The following is a 24,063-nucleotide window of genomic DNA, read 5'->3' as shown; positions in this document are numbered from 1 at the left end:
CTCAGACCACCAATGTACATAAAGGGTACCAAATTTTAAGGGCTTTTACGACACAATCTTCTTGAAAATGAAGGATTAAGTAAGGAATAGATAGCCACATAAAAACATCTATGATTCAACAATACACTTCAAGATTAGGTTGTTCTTCACACCTCTCTGGTAATACAATGAACAGAAAGCTGTATCGTGAAAATACAGAGAAGATGCTATACGAGCTACTTCTACCTCTTGACCTAAGTCATGGCAGCAGCTAGCAAAATCCTAAGGGGTTATAAAGTCCGTCCCATACCCAAGACCAAAATCTACTCCCACCCCAACTTCGCTCAATGGTTTTCTCCCACTGTGGTGAGGGTGGTTTTGGAAAAGCTCCTCAAATGTCAGGAAACACTGTAATACAAAAAGAAACAACAATTCATAAGTACCAAAACTTAACTAACATTTTGGTCTCCCTCTCAAGGAAGATTGATATCATGGAAAAAGTACTAATCTAAGAACTAAGAAACCAACTGTGTTTTGCTTGTTCAACATTCATTCTAAGACTTTTTCTGTAATTCCAGGTGATTTGGGGGGTGACGGGGTGAACACCAGGCCTACTCTCTCTGTTAAGTGTTACTCAGCTGGTGGAATATAAACCAGAAGCTGCTGAAAGACATACTTGCCACTAATTGGACTGAAAATGAAGCTATCAGAGAAGTTAGCACAACTAATGGATGAAGAGACATTCCTGGTGATATAATTTAAGAACCTGGCTCCAGTTCTTCCTTAAGTACTTTTCCCCTTAAGTTAGTTTGTATTGAGTTTCTGTGACTGACAAGTATGTCTGGCGAATATGCCTGGGTTCTAATTCCACAATGAACCTGAGCAAGCTGTTCCTCATCTACTGGCCTTAGTTTCTTCTTTTATGAAATGGGCTTGAGCTGAAGTCTTCAAAGCTTTTTTAAAGCAGTGGAATTTTGTGTTTTCTGAAAAAACAAAATCTCATTTTGAAATCAAAAATAAAAATGACTTTATTCACATAAATGTATTTTATAAGACCAAATTTACATCTATGTCTGACCAAAATCAAAGAGAAAAATGTATTTAAACCTCGCTTTTTGGCCAGGTGCGGCAGCTCACGCCTGTAATCCCAGCACTTTGGGAGGCCGAGGTGGTCCTATCACTTGAGGTCAGGAGTTTGACACCAGCTTGGCCAAGATGGTGAAACCCCATCTCTACTAAAAATACAAAAGTTAGCCAGGCATGATGATGTACACCGGTAGTCCCAGCTACTCAGGAGGCAGAGGCAGGAGAATTGCTTAAACCCAGGAGACGGAGGCTGCAGTGAGCTGAGATTGCACCACTGCACTCCAGCCTGGGCAACAGAGTGAGACTCCGTCTCAAAATTAACAAACAAATAAACAAACAAATAAAATAAACCTCACTTTGAGACTGAAAAGAAAAATTACTACTACAAATGTACTTTATAAAATCAAATGTATGATATTTACTTATTATGACCAAAATCAATAAGAATGAGGTGTTTTAATACATACAAAACCTTAGAACTGAAAACTACTGGTAAAAGATGAAAGCTCTCATTAGCCTCTCAGGACTCAATTTAGTTCTGTATTTTGTTTTAGTTGCACATTGAGAATCCTGATTCAAAAAGAAGAGTTGCAAAGAGTAACATGTTTTCCATATCTGTCTTACCCCATATATTAGGATGAACAAAAGCTTAAACTTCTACACAAAAGAAAAATACCTGACATGACACATTTTTAAGAGTCTCCAATTGGTTAAAATCAAGTACATGATAGAATTAAGCATTCATGTGTACTGATTTTTAATTTTTTAAAATTATTTCAAATTCATTTAAAAATCCAATCAGAACCAAAATGTTTACAGAACCCAAATAGTAACTTCACAGGACTCTAGTAAATAATCTCTGAAGTCTCTTAAAAATATTTTTCAGTCTGATTCATATATACTCATTGCCTATAGGAAATGTGATAAAGAATTTATTTTTAAAATCTAATTATCTTTTTGTAATAAGCCTCCTTTCCTTTAAAGGAAAAGGTGCACCAATTCCTATTCAGAATCTCAAAGTTAAAAACATAGAGAAACAATTTCTTACAAGATTATTATAATAATCTGTTCAATCTTACTGAGAACCAACTTGACGGAGCAGACAGATGATAAAAAGTGCTATAAAATGTTCATTACTTCAGAAAAACTGCCTAAAGATAGAAACGAATAACTCTTCATCTCTAACTTCAAGAAGTTAACAGTCTAACAGAGGATACAGTATATTCATTCATTCAACAAGGGTGTCTCCTCAGTGCCATCAGCCACTGTGCAAGCAACTGGGTCTAAACAGTGAACAAGATACACATGATCCCTACTTGCATAAATTTAGATTTTAAGGGCAGTAGATAACTAACAAAGAGCTTGAAAAAAAGAGACCATATGAGTAGGTTAACTTTTTTTTTTTTTTTTTTTGAAGATTGCTGCCTACTATGTGAAAGTTAATATAAACTGGAGGGATCGAGCCCAGCCATTGAGAGTCCAATTAGGAGCTACTACAATGATGACGGTCGCTACAAAATAAAAAGAACTCAAAAGAGGGAGCAACAAATTCAGCTGATGTATGGGGAAACAAAAAAGCCTCAGAGAAGTCATGTTGCAGCTCAATACTGGAAGATAAGAAGCAGTCTAGACAAGTAAAGCAAGGAAATTTGTACAGAAGACCATATGAATAGCATGTTTGGAAAACTTCAAGTAGTTCTTCACGATGAGTCTTGAATGAGGTGAATTATAGCTAGAAAGGCAGATAGAGAAAAAAACAGTAAAGAATATTTTACAAGAAGAGAAAGTAAACACCTCCTGGACACTAAGGAATACTTTTAAGCAAGGTGCTTACATGACCAGGCTTACATTTTAGAAAGATTCTTCCAAAATCAGTTAGCCTAAAAACAAATATAAGAAGTCTAGCCACCTAAACAAGCATCGTGCTTCCCAATAAATACACTGTCTCAAAGTCCTAATCTAGTAACTTACCTTGACAACCAAATACAGTACAACCAAGTACTCTTAAGTTTCAGAGACCAAGCAACTAGGACCAAGTTCAGGGCACACTATAGTTGACTAGCTATTAAAACAACAGAAAAAGGGAGGAGTCACCATAGAAAAAACGCTAAAAACGTGAAAAATGCAATGGTGTCAGGAGATAAGAAGAGTCAAGTACAGAATACTCTTCTTGATTACACTCAGAAATGGGCTAATAACAGAGAAACTGTTTTATTCCAGTGTAAGAATACTTCCACTTTTTGCCAGTTACACAGAGATGCACCCCTTATATGTAATAATGAATTATGGTTCCTGACAAGCAGCTCAACCACCAAATTTAATTTAATACACAATACTTCAACCAAAGATTAGATTAGAAACAGCAAAGTACAACAGCACTGTGGTGTGCAACAGCTATACACTAGTTAGCTTCCCACAGCTTAAAACTCTCTAACAAGCTTTAGAGCAGGGTGGGGGAGGACTTACTATTTTGCAGAGGTTCCTATTCAATGAACTGGAAAAGTTCTTAATTCAAACATGACAAGTGACATACTGAAGAATTCAACTGTTTTAAGAAGATGAATCCTACCTTTCCAGGGTCATCCTTAGATCGAGGCACTTTAAGGAAACATTTGTTCAATGACAGATTATGTCGTATGGAATTCTGGAATTAAAGAAGAAAAGTCATAAGGTTAATAAAATCCAAAAAACATAACCCAAATTTAAAAACAGAATTAGAAATCTAAACATCTTTATGCTTTGCAAAACAATTACAAATGGAATAAACTTTTTAATCAGCTTAAAATTTAAATCTTTCTGACTTTCAAATTATGAATGCTATGAGGGGAAGCTGTTACTGGAAAATAATTTCTAGAGGATTTCATAAAATGTAATACATGTAGCATTTTAAGTGTTTATGACTTTTATTGATACAGGAAGATGCCTGTAATGTAATGTTAAATATTAAATTCCAAATATAAAATTGGCATATTATGATACATATTATGACTTTAATTGTGGTACTTATTTTAAGTTTATTTATTTATTCTTGGAAATAAGCCAGAATGCAAAATGTAAGAAGTTACTCTACATGAAATTAAAGATGATGACTATTTTCTTCTCTTTACTTTTCTGCAAAGTCCAAATGGTCCGCAAGACACATGTATTACCACTTATTAATTAGTTTAAAAAATGCTTTAAAAAAACATTCACTGCTCTATTACAAAAAAACATATAGAACCCTATTAGGTTCTCACCACAATCTGTAAAAAAGAAAACCACATGGAAAGATACTGGCTACAGGGAGCTGGGAAGAACATCTAAATTCTTCATTGTAGCAGGGAAGAACACCCAAGGTGGGTAGCAGGAAAATGCCCTTGGAAACCTGCAGAGTCTGTGAAATAGAAATTTATTCATGAATAGGTAGGACTGTACCCCAATTCTTACAGAATATGCCCCAAAGTCCATTTCTTCTCAATTAAATGCTCCAAAACCCATTCTCAAATTATCTTGGTTTGTTCCCAAATGGCTAGTATTTGAGAGAGAAGAGGTCCAACTGCATTTAGCCATTACTTAGAATGGTACCTTCTGGGATCATATTTTGACATAATATCTGCTTTATTGTTTAATACAAAATTCAGTAGTCTAACAAGAATGCCTATAATAAAACTTCTCTCCCTCAGGCACAATATTGGAATTTTAAACGTTTTTAAAAGATGACTACAGAATATAAATTCAAGACCATCTATTACCAAAGCAGAAATTTAAAACTTATGCTTGGGATGTAAACAGCTACAAAGAATGATGCTCTCTCCCAAAGAGAAAACCCTAGGTAAGCTTTAAAAAAAAAATAAACAAAAAAAAACTATTTTTAAGCCACATCAGAGAGCTCAGGTTGCAAGGCAACCAAACCACATTCCTAAGAGGAGGAAGGCTATTCAATGAGAAACTGGACACACAACTAAATCACCTTTGGCAGAGCACAGGAAAAAGAGATGGCCACCATCCAAGCAGTTAAAAAGAAATTAGCTAAAATTTTAAAGGCCAAGCGTGGGACTGTCACTTTAGAGCAACAAGAACCCCAGACACGAGAAGTTCCCACACACTCTTAAGCTCTTCTCCATAGGTCTTTACCATGTGTTCCTAAGAAAAAATAGGGGTAGGAAAGGAGACCCAAGAAAGTCTCCCCTAGTGGCATAAACAGGAAGAAAGTGATTGACAGTGACAGGCAGTGAGGAGACAAAGCCCACCAACCTTCCATAGATTTTACAAAGCAAAAAAACAAGTTTGCAGTAAAGGCAGCAAAACCTCTCACCCATAGGACTCTGGCAAAGATTCACTGCTTCTGGGGGAAGAATGGAAACAAAACCCTGGTGCCTCTAGGGAGGGATAGGAAACCCTTACCCAGTACATAGGCAAAGATGTTCTGCTGCTGGAGGAAAAGTAGAAGCAAATCCCTTGAACTCTGGGAGAGGTATAGGAAACTACCTTGGGCCCAGGATCCTATACAGATACCATGTAGAGGTCTGCTACACCTGGAGAAGAGGCGCGAAACTCTCACCCAAAAGTAACTACAGATACACAAGACTAGTCTGGCTGAGGGAAGAAACACTGAAACAGCCCACCCTAAGTTCGAGGGTCTGCATAAGACTAAGGCTGGACCAACACAACAGAGAAAACTCCTTGCCTCTACCAAAAGCATACCACTGAATAACAAGCAAACGCAGTCTACTGACAGAGAAGGGACGAGAAATCCCCATGTGTAAAAAGGTGGGCAGAGACAACTAAAATCTAAAGAGATGAAAAAACAAAAAAATCCTACCGCACCCTCTCCAAGCACAAATTAACAGGAGCCCACTGCTGGAGGAATGTAAAGTTTGTGGTATACTGAAGATAAAGACATAAATTTAAAAAAATCCAAATTACTGACAGACTGACTCAATCCCCACAAGAACGGCCTGAGAAAAAAGATGCTTGTCCATTCACAAGTACAAGTACTATTTAACTCAACGTCTACCATTCTTCTACACAGATATCTGGTCTCAGGCAACAATTATAAGACATAGAAAAGAAAGGAAAACTTACTGCCAAGAGATAAAATAATCAACAAAACCCAAGAGAAGACTCAGGTGTTAGAACTATCAGAAAAAAAAAAATTAAAATAACCATGATTAATATGTTAAAGGGTCTAGCAGAAAAAAAGTGGACAACTTGCTTGCATAAAGAGATGGAGAATTTCAACAGAAATGTGAAAACTAAAGAAAGAGACAAATATAAACGATAGAAATAAAAAACATTAAACATGATTAAAGATTTTAAAAATTCCTCAGATGGGCTCATCATTAAACTAGACACAACTAGGGAAAGGCTCAGAGAATTTGAGGGTAGAGTAACAGAAATTTCCAAACAGAGACTGGCACATTCACAAAGAGCAAAACAAAAACAAAACAGATCATCCAAGAACTGTGTGATGATAAATGCAATTAAAGTCCCAGAAGGAGAAAAAAAAGGAATGGGGCAGAGGGAAAATCTGAAGTAACAGTCAAGAATCTTCAAAAAAATAATGCAAGACATCAAGCCAAATATGCAAGAATTTCAGAGAACACCAAGCAGAATAAAGTAAAAATCCACATCCCCATATTAATTACAGTGAAAGGGCTAAAAATCAAAATAAAGAACATCTTGAAGGCAGCCAGAGAAAGCAGATTATATATAAAGGAATAAAGGTAAGAATTACAGTGGACTTTTCAAAAACTATGCAAGCCAGAAGGCAATGGAGTGACATCTTAAAATACTGAAAGAAAAAAAAACCTGTGCAGTGAAAATATCTCTCAAAAATAAAGGCAAAATAAAGACTTCCAAACAAAAGCTGAAAAAATTCATTTCGGCTCACTGACACTGTTATAAGGAAGTTCTTTTGGCAGAAGTATGAAATCAAACAAAAATGCAGATCACAAAAATAAATGAACAGTGCCGGAAATGGTAAAAAATGAAGGTAGATTTAATGCTTTAAAAAAAACTGTATGAAGATATTCAGACTGTAAAACATAAAAAATAAATTGTATAAAGCAAATATAATTTATTACAGAGTTTGGAACCATGTAAAAGTAAAATGTATGACAACAATAGCAAAAAGCATGGGTCAAAGGAACTGGAAAGACGTGGTTTATAAAATTCTTACATTATACATGAAATGGTTTAATACTATTTGAAGGTAAAGTGCAGTAACTTAAAGATGTTACAATCAACTGAATATCTGCGTCCCCTCAAAATTCTTATGTTGAAACCTAATTCCCAATGTGATGATATTTGGAGGTGGAGCCTTTAAGGTGATTAGGTTATGAAGGGTGTCCTCATGAATGAGACTAGTGTTTATAAAAGAGGCCTCAGAGAGTTTATTTCCCTTTTCTACCATGTAAGGTTATAATGAGAATGGGATCATCTATGAGCCAGGAAACAGGCCATCACCAGAATCTGCTGGCATCTTGATTTTGGAATTCCCAGCCTCCAGAATTATGAGAAATAAACATTTGTTGTTTGTAAGCCCCCCACTCTAGGTTTTTGGTTTTCTTTTTGTTGTTATAGCAGCCTGAATGAACTAAGATGTATATAGTAGAGTAATCACTAAAAAAAATTTAGAAAGGGGATAACTAATAACAGAATTGTGGCGATAAAATGGAATCATAAAAAATACACAATTCAAATCTAAAATAAGACATGAAAAAAGAAAGAGGCATCAGACAACTACCCAGCTTAAAAGTTCAAGATGAGGGGAAAATACAAATCAAGATGGTCAGAAGAAACAAGTATCATTAGTAAATGGCTCAGTGTGAACTCATCACTTCAAAGGAAGTACACACCTCTACAGTCTTCCTCCTCTACAAAAAGCTTAAATGTTGGAAATCTTCAGGGTTCTGCCCTATGTCTTTTTCATTTCTACATCTGCTGCCTAGCCAATCTCAGTTACAGCCAATTGCCACCTGTGATAAATCACTTAAATCTGTCTAGATCCAGCACAGACCTTTCTCCTGAGTTCCTAACGTGTATTTCCAACTATCAACTGCACATCTCCAGAAACTCCTCAAACTCAACATATTTAAAATTAAACTCAATCTTTATGCCCAATGTGATCTTATTTCAGTTTTCCCTTCTCAGTTTAAAGACATTATTATTCACATAACTGCTCCAATGAGAAACCTAAAAAACATCCTTAACTCCTGTCTCTTCCTTACCATCTAAAACAAATCTATCACTAAATCTTACTAAGCCTACCTTAGATCTGCCTATCTTACCCCATCTTTTCTGTGACTATCTCAGTCCAGGGAACCAGTCTCAGCAAAACTAGTACAACAGCTTCCTAACTGGTGTCTCCCTTCCTCTCAGCCCTGCTTCCATCATTCTCCACCCTGCAGAGAGTTATGTCTTCACAATGCAATTTTGGTGTTACCCCTTAACTTAAAAACTTCCAGTGCACTTAGGACAAAATCCAATATTCTTAAGCCCCCAAAGACTCTTCATGATCTGACCCTATCTTGCTTTCAACATTCATCCCCTCCAACGTTCTCTCTCAGGTTCTAAGCTTTCCACAAATTGCTACATCTGCAAAGATTACTGCCCCCAGCCTTACTCCATCTTCTTTACCTAAATCAATCTACTCAGTATTCAATTCATTCTTGGATTAAACTTCAGTTCTTTAGGGAAGCCCTTTCTGGTGTTCACAGATTAGTTAAGTTCCACTGTAATAAACTTCGTCATCCTGAATTTCTCATCACCTTTGCAATTGTTTGTTTAATGGTCTTCCCCCTCCATGCTGTATTCTCTACCAAAATGTAAATAGGTTCCACGAGGGTAGGAACCTTGTCTTTTAACCCAAAAGCTAGGATACAATGTTTTTCAAAGGGTAATCATCACATATCTGTCGGAAAAAAAATACCTAAAACCTATTTAGAATGTAAAAACACTGAGATACGAAAGCCAAGACTTGTGCATACACATAAAACCCACAAAGAAAAGAGGTTACTTCAGACCTTACAGCTTGGGTAGTCCCCATCTCCCATAACCCCAAGAAAAGAAGTTGACTGGTGAAGTGGAGAGGCAGAAATAATTAGGTGATTTTCTTCAATCACCTAATCAATCAATATGATGAAGCCATGCTGATTGGCCTTAAAAACACCATCCCCAAAAGCAGTTTCTCAAAACTACAGTTTATCTGCACTAGAATTACTTGAAATGTTATTTTAATGCAGATTCCTAGGCTCTATCCAAGGCACCTAATTTAAAATCTCTGGAGTAGTGACCTGACAATTCTAATTTTAACAGCATTCTATGTAATTTTTATTTAAAGCTGAGTTTAAACTGCCACCTCCAATCCAACCAACTGCTACATTCTTATCCATTCTTTCTTCTGTGAGTCCTGGTTTCTGTCCCCACAGGTCCCCCCAAAAATCAATATAAGTACTCATTTGTTCTACCCTACCTAAAATGGTTTCAGAACTGCTCTCAACTTTCTAACTTCTTCCCTCCCAGCTTCTTTCCTAGGGGTTTTTTGGAGATAGAGACTGCCTCTACTGAAGTTCCACTACCGGACACAAATCTACTAAGTTGATGATTTCTTTGTAACTATTTTTGGCCTTGGAATGTATGCCATGAAGGTATATAAGGTATATACCAAAAGTTTCTTCAATTTGCTTTTTTCTGTGTGATCACATTATTAATTCAAAACAATGTTAGGCTTGTTTCTGCTTGCATTCTCTTTGAGGGTTTCCTTTTTTCATCCCTTTTCATTTTTTTTTTAAATATGTAAAACATGTACATGGGTTCAAAAGTTAAAACCATATAAAAAGGTATACTCAAAATCTTATTTCCTTCTACATCCTTTCCACTCTGGGTCCCAACTATCCCCTAGAGGTAGTTATATTAAATACACTTCTAGTTTAAATTCCTAAATTTCTTTTCACAACAATGAGCAAACACATAATGTATATTATTATTCCTTTTTTACCCACACAAAAAGTAGCACAAGACACCCATACACCACCTTTGTATTTTTCTTTTTTTAAATTATCCTAAACTTCAACAACTTAATAAGTTAACTTTCCTCAAAGTGAATACCATGAAATTTTATTTTTTATTTTATTCTTTTGGAGACAGGGTCTCGCTCTGTCACCAGGCTGCAGTGTAGTGGCATGATCATAACTCACTGCAACCTCAACCTCCTGGGCTCTAGCAATCCTTCCACCTCAGCCTCTCAAGTAGCTGGGACCACAGGGACACGCTACCATGCCCGGCTAATTTCTTTTTTTATTTTTTATTTTGTGGAGACAGGGTCTCGCTATGCTGGCCAGACTGGTCTCAAGTGATTCTCCTGCCTTGGCCTCCCAAAGTGCTGGGATTATAGGCATGAGCCATGAGCCCCCACTGCACAGAGCCTGAAAATTTAATTCCTTTTCCTCTAGTTCAGAATACAAAACCATTCAATTATGGAATATCCAAAGAGGTATTTTTAATATGTAATCTCCCTTCAAGGCCCTGACACAAAATGAAAGGGAGTTTACTAAAATTCTATTTGAGTCCTTTTAAGCAACAGGGGCAACATAATGTCCTCTGTGTTGCATCAGTTCACTCTGCATTTCTGGAAAGGTGGTGACAGTCACCTTAAGGTCTTTCTCCAAACCTCTCTTCAACCAATACAAGCTAACTTCACAAGCTCTAAGTGACCTCCCATTTTCCCACATCCCATCGCCTCCATACCTGAAGAAGAGTTAGCAGCAGACTGCTGAAGTGTTCTAAACAAAACTAAGGAGAGTGAATGGGAAGTAAAATAGAACAAGGCCTGTGCAAAGGAGAAGATAAACTAGGTTCCATCTGTCTCCACTCGAAGTGTTCAAAATATTTCTATGTTTATAAAAATAAAATTAAAAGTGATCATGCTATGTGCTAGGCACCAAATACTTAAAAACTGGGTAAAGGAAATTTTAATAGTAATCTCTGGAAATATTAAAACTCTGCCTAAAGCAGTAGATTGGACCAGATCATCTCTCTCAGGATCTTCTAGTTCTAAGAGCAACATCATCCTTCTCTACCCATTAGTTCTCTATTTCTTTTTCTTCCCACTGAAACTGTATCACTACATTTAAAACAGTTTCAGACCCATGACTTGGGCTGGCTATCGGCAAGGAGTATCAGCAGAATGGATTTGGCATTTTTAGGTAGACGTCATCAAAAATGAAGCCAGACAAGTTAATGAGGAAAACAATATTCGAACTTTATATGCTATTCCTTAAATTTGGACCAAGCTCTTCAGTTTGGCATTCATATATTCATAGGATCTCCATATTCTGACTCTATCACATTCTCTACTGCAAGCCACTATAACCAAGTGCTTCGTAACACTTGAATTTTGAAAAACACCTCCACAAATCTTAACTCTTCTTCAAAACACAGCTCAAGTCCCACTTCCCTCAATGGTTATCTGATTCCCCACTTCCTTGTATTCTAGTGGCATTTACTCTGTACCACTCAATTTAGATTATCATACTCCCCATAAACTCATTAACTGTACCCTTCATTTAACACTTTTTACTACATCACATACACAATGGATATTTTTATAGTTTACACACAGTAGGTGTGGCCAATTAGTCAACTATTTATAGCACAGCACTCTGGATTCCTCTATTACAGAGCTTTTTACACAGCATAATTACTTGTTTATATGTATTCTTCTCATCTAATAAAGATTGTAGCTCCCTTAGGCCCTGTGCTATGCTTCCTAGTACTGCCAAAGCCTAGCATACTGCTTCACAAGAGCAGATAATAAATAAATCCTTTTCACATTATCAAATGAAAGACGAAATCAGCTGAGGACCAGGCGTGGTGGCTCACACCTGTAATACCAGCACTTTGGGAGGCCAAGGTAGACAGATCACTTGAAGTCAGGAGTTCGGAACCAGCCTGGCCAACATGGTGAAACCCCATCTCTACTAAAAATACAAAAAAATAGCTAGGCATAGTGGCATGCGCCTATAGTCCCTGCTACTCGGGAGGCTGAGGCATGAGAATCACTTGAACTAGGGAGGTAGAGCTTGCAGTGAGCCGAGATCACACCACTGCACTCCAGCCTGGGCAACAGAGCGACACTCCATCTCAAAAAAAAAAAAAAAAAAAAAAAAATTGCAGAAAAGAGGAGGATATCATGTAGACCAGATATTCCAAATTAGTACTCCCTAGGCTGAACCCAGACACAAGACTTATGTCTGGCCTGCAGAGATTCATGAAAATCAGAATTAGTTGACAACAGTTAAAAATTTGAAAATTACACACAAAATCCAGATTTCCCTTTTCTTGGGGAGCGGGGTAGACTGGAAGATCTGCCATGTGCCCTAAAAAGCAGTAACTGACTAGAACATAGTTGCTCCTTTTACATTAAACACACTCTTTAGTCTGGCACCTTTTTTGCTTTCCCCATTTACGTCAGCTACCTGGCATCTGCAGGCACTTAGGTTTACAATCAATGATACGGACCCATGAATTCTTGTTGGGCTTTCTAAGCCACATACTCAAATTTTAGCCATTTCTACTCCCTAGCCACCATGTGTTTTCATTGCCACACAGGTTTATCAAAATTTTCTAGCCTTTTCTCAGACTAAATCTTGACAAAGAAAGTCTACAGTACCCAGGGGTAAAGCCAGAAAGCACAGCTTAAATAGAGCCACTACTACTTGCTTAGAATGATGCATTGATTCATGTTTCATTCAAGTTTTATTAGGTATATCCTCCACTGACACATTCTGTTAGGATAGACTCCTATTCAAAATATACTGTTAACAATCACTTCTCATACTGAGTCAGCCAGTTGAGGGGAGTTTATCCTGGAAAATTAAATTTAATAAGTATTTAATATAGTTTTTGCAGAATTATCCATCTTGTGTAATGGTTAAGAACATGAGCATTGAAAAAAATCTCTACATCTACCAAGTCTGGTACCAAATCCTGACTCTATCATTCTCTAGCTGAGAAACTCTACAAAGTTACTTAACTTCTCTAATTCTCAGTTTTTTCACCTTTAAAATTTGGAAAATAATAGTACCTACTTCATAAGGCTATTGTGTGGCCTAAAGAGACAATGATGGCACTTAGTATAGTGCCTGGCAGACAGAAAATAATAAAAGTAGCTATTATTTGAGTATCTAAGTACAGAAACAAAAACTAATGAAACAAGATTTCTGAACAAAAAAACTCTAAGTTTATAATACTGTTATTAATAAAGCATATGGTAACACAAGAGACTGATTCTATAGGGAGATGAGAAATAATACATGAGCTGAAATAATAGGGCAATATCAACTAAAAAAAAAAAGGCGGCGGGGGGCAAAAGAGACAAGGTCCAAGGAGAAATAAGAAAAAAACAAAAGCAAGAAGGAAATAGATGTGCTTACTTACAGGGACAGCTAGTAGGCTGGAATGGCGAGAAGTATATGAAAGGAAGGTACAAAAAATAAAGCTGAAAAGGTAGATTGGGACCAAGATTCATGCTTTCATTCAAACTGCACTTATTGAAGCTTACTAAATGGAAGCACTCTCTGCTAAGGTATGGAAGAGAAAGAGATACAAAAACTTCAATGAGGCACAATCCCTTCCCTTACAAGGGAATCATGCACAGCACATCCTTGGTGCACGGTAAATCAGCAAATGTCTCTAATAAATCCAGTCAAATGAAAAAGGCAAAAGTGTTGAAGTAGGAAGGCCTAAGAGAAACTAAAGAGTAACTACCATCTGATGATAGACCTAAAGCCCTATAACTCCCTTCCTCTACATGTATACACACACCCCACATAGCACACAACTTGTTAATTCCTATGTAAGAATATGAATATAACATGTGCAGGGACGAAAGAAAGCAGTGGCCCACATCTATAATCCCGGCACTTTGGGAAGCAGAGGCAGGCGGATCACTTGAGGCCAAGACCAGTCCAGGCAACATAGCAAGACCCTAAAAATTAGCCAGGTGGGCATAGCAGCACCCACCCGTAGTCCTAGCTACTCAGGAGGACCACTTGAGTCCAGGAGTTTGAGGCTGCAGTGAGCTAGGATCATACCACTGAACTCCAGCCAGGCTGACAGAGAAAACAAGACTTTGTCTAAAAACAAAATAAAACTTAAAATAAAAATTTAAAAAAAGAAAGTTGAATGATTTGTTGTATAACATAAATTAGCTAGTACCTCAAAAGTCTCCTTAAAGAAATGGTTGATTCCAGGGGCAAGGAAGATACAATATAGCCCTGGAACATCTCAAGGTGCCAAAAAGAAAGTGCTAAGCAAACAGAAGTATGGGGCCAGCCTGTAAGAGCTCCCAGTGGCCAAAGTTGCACAATTTGAATGACAACAATAGCACAAAGAATAAATATCTATGAGTGCATACTATTATAAATAAATTATTGAATGAATAAAAGGGACTAAAGGAACAACTCATCTTTTCAGAAGAATATCAATTAATAAATGTCGAAGGAATTAAGGAAAAGGGACAATCACCATTTAAAAACAGTAATAATTGGCCAGGCACGGTGGCTCACACCTGTAAGCCCAACACTTTGGGAGGCCGAGGCAGGTGGATCACCTGATGTCAGGAGTTCGAGATCAGCCTGGCCAACATGGTGAAACCCTGTCTCTACTAAAAATATAAAAATTAGCCAGGCACAGTGGTGGGCGCCTGTAATCCCAGCTACTCGAGAGGCTGAGCCGGGAGAATTGCTTGAACCCAGGAGACGGAGGTTACAGTGAGCCGACATGGTGCCCCTGCACTCCAGCCTGGACAACAAAGCAAGACTCTGTCTTTAAAAAAAGGGGGCGGGGGAAGGGGGAAGAGAGGGGAGAGAGTAATAATTGCTACAGTTATAACCTACCAATGAATGCTAAAATTAATGGATAAAAGTTTAAGAAATAAAGTACAGTAAGTCTTCATTTAGCACTACTAATGGGGTTCTTGGAAACTGCAACATTAAGTCAAACAAAAGTATAGCACGTCTTCAAATAACATCATTTCGTTACAATGTTGATGAGGAAAAAAATTGGTCTCATTTTATGTTGTTTTGTTTAAAGTCAGTTTCCAAGAACCTATCAAAGTTGAGGACTTACTGTATTTGCATATGCTCAAAGTATCCCCCCAAAACATATTATTATTTACAAAGTGATAAATAGTAAACTTTATAATGAAGAAACCTGGCAGACATCCCCTTAACCGAAGAATCATAGTTAACATTCCCATTAAGACATACTTATATTATCTATCCTCTGATATGTTATGCACAAAAGGCCATATCGGTATTATTCTTCCCAAAAATGTATTACCTCATTCTAATTACAAGAAAACATCTAATCATGAGCAACATATATTGCCCAGGCTGGTCTCAAACTCTTGTCCTAAAGCAATCCTCTTGCCTTCACCTCTCAATGCGCTGAGATTACAGGCGTGAGCCACCATGCTCAGTCAATTTCTTAGTTTTGATAATTGTACTATGGTTATGTAAGATGTTAACATTAGAAGAAGCTGATGAAGTATACATGGGAACCTTCTGTATTGCTTTTGCAACTCTTGCAATAATCTAAAATTCTTTCAAGATAAATATTTTTTAAAAAGTCTTGGCCAGGCACAGTGTCTCACACCTGTAACCCCAAAACTTTGGCAGGCCGAAGCAGGAGCATCACTTGAAGCCAGGAGTTCGAGACCAGCATGGGCAACAGAGCAAGGCCCCATCTCTACAGGAAATTTAAAAATTAGCTGGCCATGGTGGCGTGCTCAGGCACTCGACCTTGGTTAACAGAGCAAGACTTTGTCTCTAATTTAAAAAAAAAAAAATCTTGGCCAGGCACGGTGGCTCACGCCTGTAATCCCAGCACTTTGGGAGGCCGAGGCGGGCGGATCACAAGGTCAGGAGATCGAGACCACCCTGGCTAACACGGTGAAATCCCATCTCTACTAAAAATACAAAAAATCTGCTGGGCATGGTGGCAGGCGTCTGTAGTCCCAGCTACTCAGGAGGCTGAGGCAGGAGAATGGCGTGAACCCGGAAGGCGAAGCTTGCAGTGAGCCAAGATCGCGCCACTGCACTCCAGCCTAGGCGTCAGAGCGAGAATCCATCTCAAAAAAAATAAAAAAAATCTTGACTGATAAAGACAGTTAGTACTAGTTGCTATACTACGTTGTTTTTCACTTTAGGCTCACTGTCAACTCACCTGAACTGCAGGTATGGTTTCCAGTGAACGCTACATTATCCCTGCTCTTACTTTATGCTACATCAGTCCTATAACATAATCAAGCTTCAACACACTAATAATCTACCAAAAATAAAGTTATTCACCTAAGCTAAAAACTTTTTGACATCCTAAAAATCACTAGAGATCAAAATTTCATATTCAATTACATGAGCATTCACAAAGCTTTATTTTCAGTAGAAATCAACATTATCATTGCTTACTTCATAAAAGTAATAATTTAAATAAAATCCTTACCTTCCAACCACTGCCAGCCTCTCTATAATATGGGAAGTTATCACAAATCCACTGATAAATTTCACTTAAAGTCATTTTCTTTTTGGGTGAGCTATTAATTGCAAATGTAATGAGGCTGGCATAACTGTATGGAGGTTTCCCATCTTTGTGCTGTTGGACTTCTTCCTGGTCCAGAGTTGTATTTGGGTCAAGGAGTGCATTCTTCTTAGAAATTCCTGTTCCATGTGCATTTTGTGTAGCATCAGATTTTTGGATGGCTGCTCTCATGGTGAGCTGTGGTAACCAGTCCATAGATGTTAGGCTGCTCTCCAGTTCAGATGTCATCCTGAAGGTAAATAGACTCCTTAGTCAATATCAAGGAAAGAACCCCTGCTTCTCAAAATATCCAATATTCACAAATCTAGGAGTTCCAAAGTGAGGGAAAGCCTGAGTTACATCTGGAGGAAAAAGATTGAGTATGTTAATGAGCAAACCAAATATTTAAGGGATCAACATTCCAATCTTTTTTCTTAATTTTTTCCTCACCAAAACATAACAAACTTGGTTTTAAAATTGTTTAAAATACAGAATATAGACAAACAAAGTGGTTCCGATGCCAATCTTTCTAAAAATCACTGCCTGTTTCTTTAAGAGGGCAACAGGATCTTGGTAAGAAAAACCCAGCTGCAGCCCAACTCTTTTACTCACCACCACCACAAGCCGTTAAAAGCTTAAAATGTACCTCTGGCATTTCTTTTACACAAATTTTAGGAGAGTCATAAAAACAAATTACCAAAAAGTAAGGTGGAGGCAAGAGGTCAGAGAAGTAACTGAGAAACTGGCATAGGAATCTGCATGAAGGAAAGAAGGTAGAGTTTATGCAGGTAGGAGGTAGGAAGAGTAAAGCAGGGTATACAAGAATAGCAAGGAGACAAGCTAGCTGGGGGAGTTGACCGAAAAAAGGAATGCAAAGTCAAGGACACTGATGAGTGAGAGAAAAATTAAATTAGGCAGTACCAGGGAGTTACTTTTTTTAAAAAACAAGTCAAGGAACAGGTTTACAAAAACTAACTGAAACTGTGGGAGTACAGAATCTAAGGCATTAAATCACATAAATGGTCAGCAAGAAAAGAAGCATTAAAAACTAAAAGACAGGTTTGGGCAAACGTCCAGTGATTTGAATTCTGTAGTGTATTTCTCTCCAAAGCTGAAAAATTCAGACCATTACCACACAAAGAAAGAAAACAAAATCTGCCAGGTTAACACATATCCTCGAAAAGGGAGAAAGCTGCTCTAAGAATTGAAGATAAGAATATAGAAACAAGGCTTGACACTTCACATTGGAATTGTTAACTTTCAGCAGAGGACATAAGCCCTTCTATTCTGGGATCAAAGAAGCAGGAATAATGACTGACAATAAAGTAGAGAAGAATGAAAAGACTTCTAAGTGATATCAAAATAAAGGAAAAAAGGACAACAAAATTAAAAAAAAAACTTAAAGGTTTCTTTTGACTTAAAAGTCAAAAGAAAACATTTGTAGCTATGAAAATCCCATATAGCCCCTTCATTCCAAACGGCTCCTGACAAAAAGCAACCTTGAATATTATGTATAGGATCTGAACAACTTGGCGGCAACAGAGAATAATAAAGAACAGGGAGTTTGGGGTAAGGAAGACCCAGAGTCTAAGTACTGATTCTAACAGTTATAAGCTGTAGAACTGTGAAGATGTTAATTACCTCTACCTCCCAGTTTCCTCATCTGTAAAATGCAACAATAGTACTTATGGTCAAAATATTACTTTGAAAATTAAATGTATTAAAACATGCACAAAAAAATATTCAGTAAGTGCTGGTTAATAATATTAGTCTAGGAGTATCTTGGGAGGGCACTAATGCACTATAAAGTAAACCACATTAAGCAAAAGCAATTATAAATCAGAAGACAACCACGAGGATTCTACCTGCACTGCCAGTAAATTGAGTCCTCTTGATTTTCAGGTATGTTGATTCATAATTTTACCTTACTCATTTTCTCAAATTCCCTCCATCTCTATTGTACACATTCCTCTGAACCTGAACTTTAAATTCATCCATATAGCATCTTCAGAGATCTTAAAAAAAACAAAACAAAAAAAAAACTTACTATCCTACTCTACAATCTCAACCAGAAATGCCTGTTCCCAGCAAGAAGTTATAGGGACTTGTAGAATAAGAAGATAGGATAATTTAGAGATCACACAATGTCAAAACAGTAGAGAAAGTACCCTAGAGATCAGAGACTAATCCCTTCGGTAATGAAAAACTGCAGTTAAAGCTCATCCAATTTCACACAGGTAGTTAGCAGTAGTACAAAAACCAGAGCCCAGATCTCCTGATACCCAATCTGGTAGTTTTGCTAAACATACCTCATCTGTAAGATGAAAAAATTTAAATAGTTCTCACCTCACTGATGTAAAGTATTCAGAACAGTGCCAGGCAAGTAATAAGTATTCAACAAATGTTAACTACTCGTATTGGTAATAAGAGTAGTTGCTTATATTATTATTCACATTTCATTCAATAAAGATTGGCTATTTTATACCATGCTGTCATCCAATTTACCTCAATCAAGTCTCCATGGAGTAGAGCTTTATTTTGCTCAAATTCCCAAAGCAGCCAGTTACATGCATTTTCATACAAAAGCATATTACAAATTGGAATATAATAGTTATTGCAGGCGCTCCCTACTGAGAACCATCTTTGCCTTCTGCTCCCTTCCACCAGTGCCAGTAATGAGACTTTATAAGAATCTCAGTAATACAGGTATTTACTATGTGTTATATATTTAACAAGGATGCATAAATTATACATGTGTAAAGAGCTATGTTACAGTAAAAAATAAAATAAAATAAAAATACACATATACCTGTCCTCCAGGAACTTATAATCCAATAAAGAAGTTCAGACACAACAAAGAACTGAATAAAAGTACACAGCTGAGCTGTGGGTGCTATGAAGGTTCAGGAAAAGGAATAAACAACATGGACTAAAGCCTTGAGGGTAAAGAAGGAAGAACTTAGCAAGTCTTCAGCTAAGTTAAGATTGACTTAGCTGAAGAACTTCAGCTAAGTGAAGATTTAAATAGACTGGAAAGAAAAAGGACCCTAGTCTTCAAAGCCATCATGTGTAAAAATTATTCCACTGCGCTTATATTCATCAGTTCCACAAGAGCAAATTTTAAGTACACTATAAAAACATCTCAAATTTAAACTCTAAAAAAGTGGGGCTTCTGTTCTGTCTGCAATTTCTTAAATTTTATATACAGCATTCTTGGTAGTGAAGCAAAAAGTGTTCCCACTGTTGATACTTAGGCTGGTGGCTACTGTGGTTCTCCATCAAGCGTGGAGAGCACAAAAGATGACCATTAGGTTTGGCCAGATCACCAGTAACTTTAGACACAAACTCATTAGGGCGGGTGCGGTGGCTCATGCCTGTAATCCCAACACTTTGGGAGGCTGAGGCGGGCGGATCACCTGAGGTCTGGAGTTTGAGACCAGTCTGACCAACATGGTGAAACCCCGTCTCTACTAAAAATACAAAAATTAGCTGGATGTGGTGGCACATCCCTGTAATCCCAGCTACTTGGGAGGCTGAGGCAGGAGAATCACTTGAACCCAGGAGATGAAGGTTGCAGTGAGCCGAGGTTGCACCACTGCAATCCAGCCTGGGCAACAGAGTGAGACTCAGTCTCAAAAAAGGAGAAAAAAAAAAAAAAAGAAACAAACAAACTTATTAGTGGAATGGTGATGACAGAAGTCCACTTGTATACGAGAACAGATGGTGGTAAATTTAAAAACAGCATGGGAGGCTGGGAGAAATCTGGTTATGGAAATCTGGTTAAGAAATGTCAGGCCCTCATTACCTCACCTCATTCCAAAAGCTTCCTAGCTGGCTTCCTGGACTCTGATGTCTCAACCACTCCTCCCTACTAATCATATCCAGTCCATGCATACACTCCAAGAGAAACCTATCAACACTGCTTTCATGTCATTATGCCTAAACACTTTCAATGGCTCCCTAACTCCTACTATACTACATCTAAATTCCTCATTTTCAACTACTTTAGCTTTTACTAATCTTTTATTAATCCTTCTCTAAATTCCTAGAGCAATTACAACCTCAGTTTAGCAACTGACATGTTGTTTCACATGCATAGTTGAATCATATGCTTAAGCTTTCTACCCTCACCTCCTCTCCCCCAACCACTGAGGACAGTGACCATACATTAGTACTTCTGATGCTATCCAATACCGTGCCAGGTACAAGTTATCTGAAAAATAACATAGTAACTGGATAAGGAGTAAGGGCCTTCTTTTCTGGAATGTCCTTTCCTTCTCTGTCTGCCTGGCTGGCTTCTACTTCAAGACCAAACATCTCCTGCTACAGAAAGCCTGGTCAATCCCCTCTTTCCATCCTCCATCTCCTAAGCTAAAGGAGCTATTATTCCTAAAGCAGAGTATAAATACCCCTATCACAGAATTTACATGTAACTGTGATTATCTTTATCTACCTCTCCCCCAGGAGATTCTGATCTCCTTGAAAGAAGAAACTTTCATGACTGAAATAGTAACTATCCAATGAAGGTATGCGTGTGCTCCTCCCCAAACAAGTGAGACTGTAACAAGTTCAAAAGTTAAAGAGGTGAGAGTACTAACTAGCAGAAGGTAAGGGTACTCATAGGTTTGAAGTCTTTCGTAAGACAGAAAAAAGTATGACTCAGAGCACAGACTGACAGGCAGCTTTATACAGGAAAAGAAACCATTCTACCAGAATAACAAAGAAAAATGAGAATATGGGAGTAAGATGAAAAGCATATACTGTTACCTGTGGGAGAAAGCAAAGCACAGAGAAGAATTTGTCTGCAGTTCTTAAATCTATGATGGTAACTATTACTTAAAAGAAGTTCCATACAGAATTTTTTTCTTCATAAAATTAAAGGATAAGGAGCACCAGGTTCAGGCTATAACAACTCAAAACTGAGTCATAACACGGGGGTTTTAATCCCACTTTATGAAACAGGGACACTCATATGATCCCATGCATGCTTTTTAGCTACTTTAGTACACTGCGTGGCCTACCTCTGCAACTTTCCTAATTCCCAAAGTGTAGCAAAGGCTTACTCAGAAAGTTTTTCAAGTTTCAACCGTATCAAAAAGGGGGGCAAATGGGTACAGATATTGTTGGCTCCCTAAATGGAGGTAAGAGTAAGACACAAAAGAAAATAAAAAGAGTAAGAATAATGAGGGTAACAATGTTGTGACCCAAATATTACTGAATCCTCCCACTTCATTCCCGGCACATGGCATTTCATCTTAAGACCTGCGGCACATAAAAAAACTGAGCAACTTAGAACTCAGGAGAAATTCTTGTTATTACCACAGGACTGATTCTTGAATTATTCCGATCTCATGCATCTCTTTGGGTCAATATGTGCTATCACTCCTATTACAGTGTTTCAACACCCAAAGCAACCAGAAGCAGGGACTATGGCAGAGACTCCTATTGCCACTTAATATCTGTTCTTACCTTTTACCTTAGGAATAAATCCCAATTTTATTCAGGATGGTATTGCACCTTTTGCCCTGCCTGCCCTCTGGAATGCGGACAGAATTAACTATTGCTCTAGCAGTCATCTTGGATCGTAAGATGATCCTGAACATGGAAGCCAGATACTGAGCATATGGAAACAGAGAAAAAGTCTGGGTCCCTGATTTTTTGTGTGAAGTAGATTGTGAAGCTGCCATCCCAGCCGCAGACTGCCTACCCTACAGAATTTTAATGTATGTAACGACTATAAAAGAGTCTCTATTAGCAGACGAATGTAGTTCCTAACATAGAGAATTTAGGACATGGCAGTGTGGTGATACAAGTAACATAACCTAAACTAGCACACTCTCTTAAAGATGAATTAATGAGTTAATAAATTCCGATACTGACGGTTGGAAAGCTGATTACAAAGAATTTGGTCGAACTGTTATCTGTGGAATTTGAAAAGCAAGCCATATGCCAACTGAGGCTAGTGCAAAAACAGAAATGCAGGAAAAATTTAGAATGTTGGCATGTGTTGGCTCTTTCTCGCCATTTAAAGTGAAGTCCTAAAAGAGAAATAAACTTTGATTAGAGTTACAAGAGACAGAGAAAGTACAGATTTGCTAAGATAGGTACTGCCTGCCCTTGTCCTGCAATTTCAGCTAAGAGTCCTATAATCTGAAGTCTTTCTTGCAAGGCTGAAAAAACCAAGTGCTTCTGAAGTCCAAACTGAGGTAGGTGAGTGTACCTACAAAACTACAGCATTAGCAGTAGAGAAGACTGATACCTTGCCACACAAAGGTAATGTTAAGGTGTTGTCTTTCCACCCAGACTATTGTTTCAGAAGGCCTCACGAAAGCCACCTTTTCCTTAGGAGCTAGAAGAGGTCAAATAACTTGGATGAAGGAAAATATCTTTATTTCCACTAACTTGTGACTGAAATTTAGCATTTCCTTTAACTGTGACAGCAGACAACAAATCACAGTAACATTAATAGTATCTGTAACTCTGCCACCAATAAAAATCACAAATATAACCAATGAGAAATGTTGCAGAAATCTAAAATTTTTATTTAAACTCATCAACTACTTCAAAACTGACTTTCTTAGATTTGTCACTAGATCTTTTGTTCAATGTGTTATTTTAAAAGTATATATTACTATGTCACAAAGTTAGTATTTTGATAACTGTATTTTGATATAATTAACTGGTTTATTTTTAATCTTTTGTATTTTATGATTTTTTTCCTTCAATTTTTATTATAAGTTCAGGGGTACATTTGCAGGATGTGCAGGTTTGTTACATAGGTAAACGTGTGCCATGGTGGTTTGCTGCACAGATCAAACCATCATCTATGTATTAAGCCTGGCATCCATTAGCTATTCTTCCTGATGCCCTCCCTCCCCCTACCCCACCCCTGTATTTTATGAATTTTGAAACATTATTCTGAGAAAGATGCACAGGCTTCACCAGACTGTTAAAGATGTTCCATGGCACCAAAACAAGGTATCCCTGAGGTAAGTAGAGTACAAATGGCAGTCTTCACACTAAAAAAAAAAAAGTGTCTGGGCAGGTCCTTTGGCTCTAATTACTCGAAGGAGCAAAAAGTCTAGAAATTAAAAATTTTAAGGTAACTACATGGGAGGGTGAGAGGTGAAAGAGTCTAAACTGCAAAAGTCTCTTAAGTTTCTAAAATGCTCCCCAAGGCTTATCAACGAAGAGAGCTGTAAAAACTGTGCATTTCCCAGAAACGGCATCTTTATCAATACCAATCTAAGATGTGGCCATTGAGGATAGTGGACAAGGTAAGATTCCTTGAAAGACCATAAAGGACAATGAAAATCTTCCCAAAGAGCAGATTAAAAGGACTTATTACTCTGCCAGGGAGTCTCTGCCACTCCTATCCAGCAGGATTTTATGATCAATATGGACTAGTGACTACTGAGTTTCCCATTATCCTCTTTT

At 37.6% G+C, this 24,063-nt stretch overlaps 1 protein-coding gene across 19 annotated transcripts in view; it reads right to left on the bottom strand.

Moving 5' to 3' along the window:
• FOXJ3 (forkhead box J3) overlaps window positions 1-24,063 on the bottom strand; it is a 160,616-nt gene that overhangs the window by 84,401 nt on the left and 52,152 nt on the right. For 10 of the 19 annotated variants that reach the window (XM_009455382.5, XM_054682015.2, XM_009455374.5 and 7 more), the window contains 2 exons: window positions 16,552-16,876; window positions 3,635-3,709 (listed from right to left, as the gene is read on the bottom strand). In XM_009455382.5, the coding sequence (XP_009453657.1) occupies window positions 3,635-3,709; window positions 16,552-16,876 (400 nt within the window). Of the gene's footprint in view, window positions 1-3,634; window positions 3,710-16,551; window positions 16,989-18,491; window positions 18,642-24,063 lie in introns of all 19 variants that reach the window. The other 9 variants (XM_009455387.5, XM_063803045.1, XM_063803043.1 and 6 more) reach the window with 2 other exon arrangements.

Source organism: Pan troglodytes, chromosome 1, assembly GCF_028858775.2.
Source record: "Pan troglodytes isolate AG18354 chromosome 1, NHGRI_mPanTro3-v2.0_pri, whole genome shotgun sequence".
NCBI classification, from domain to species: domain Eukaryota; kingdom Metazoa; phylum Chordata; class Mammalia; order Primates; family Hominidae; genus Pan; species Pan troglodytes.
Note: the sequence above shows the minus strand (reverse complement) of the source record. Positions and strands in the feature narration are given on the sequence as shown.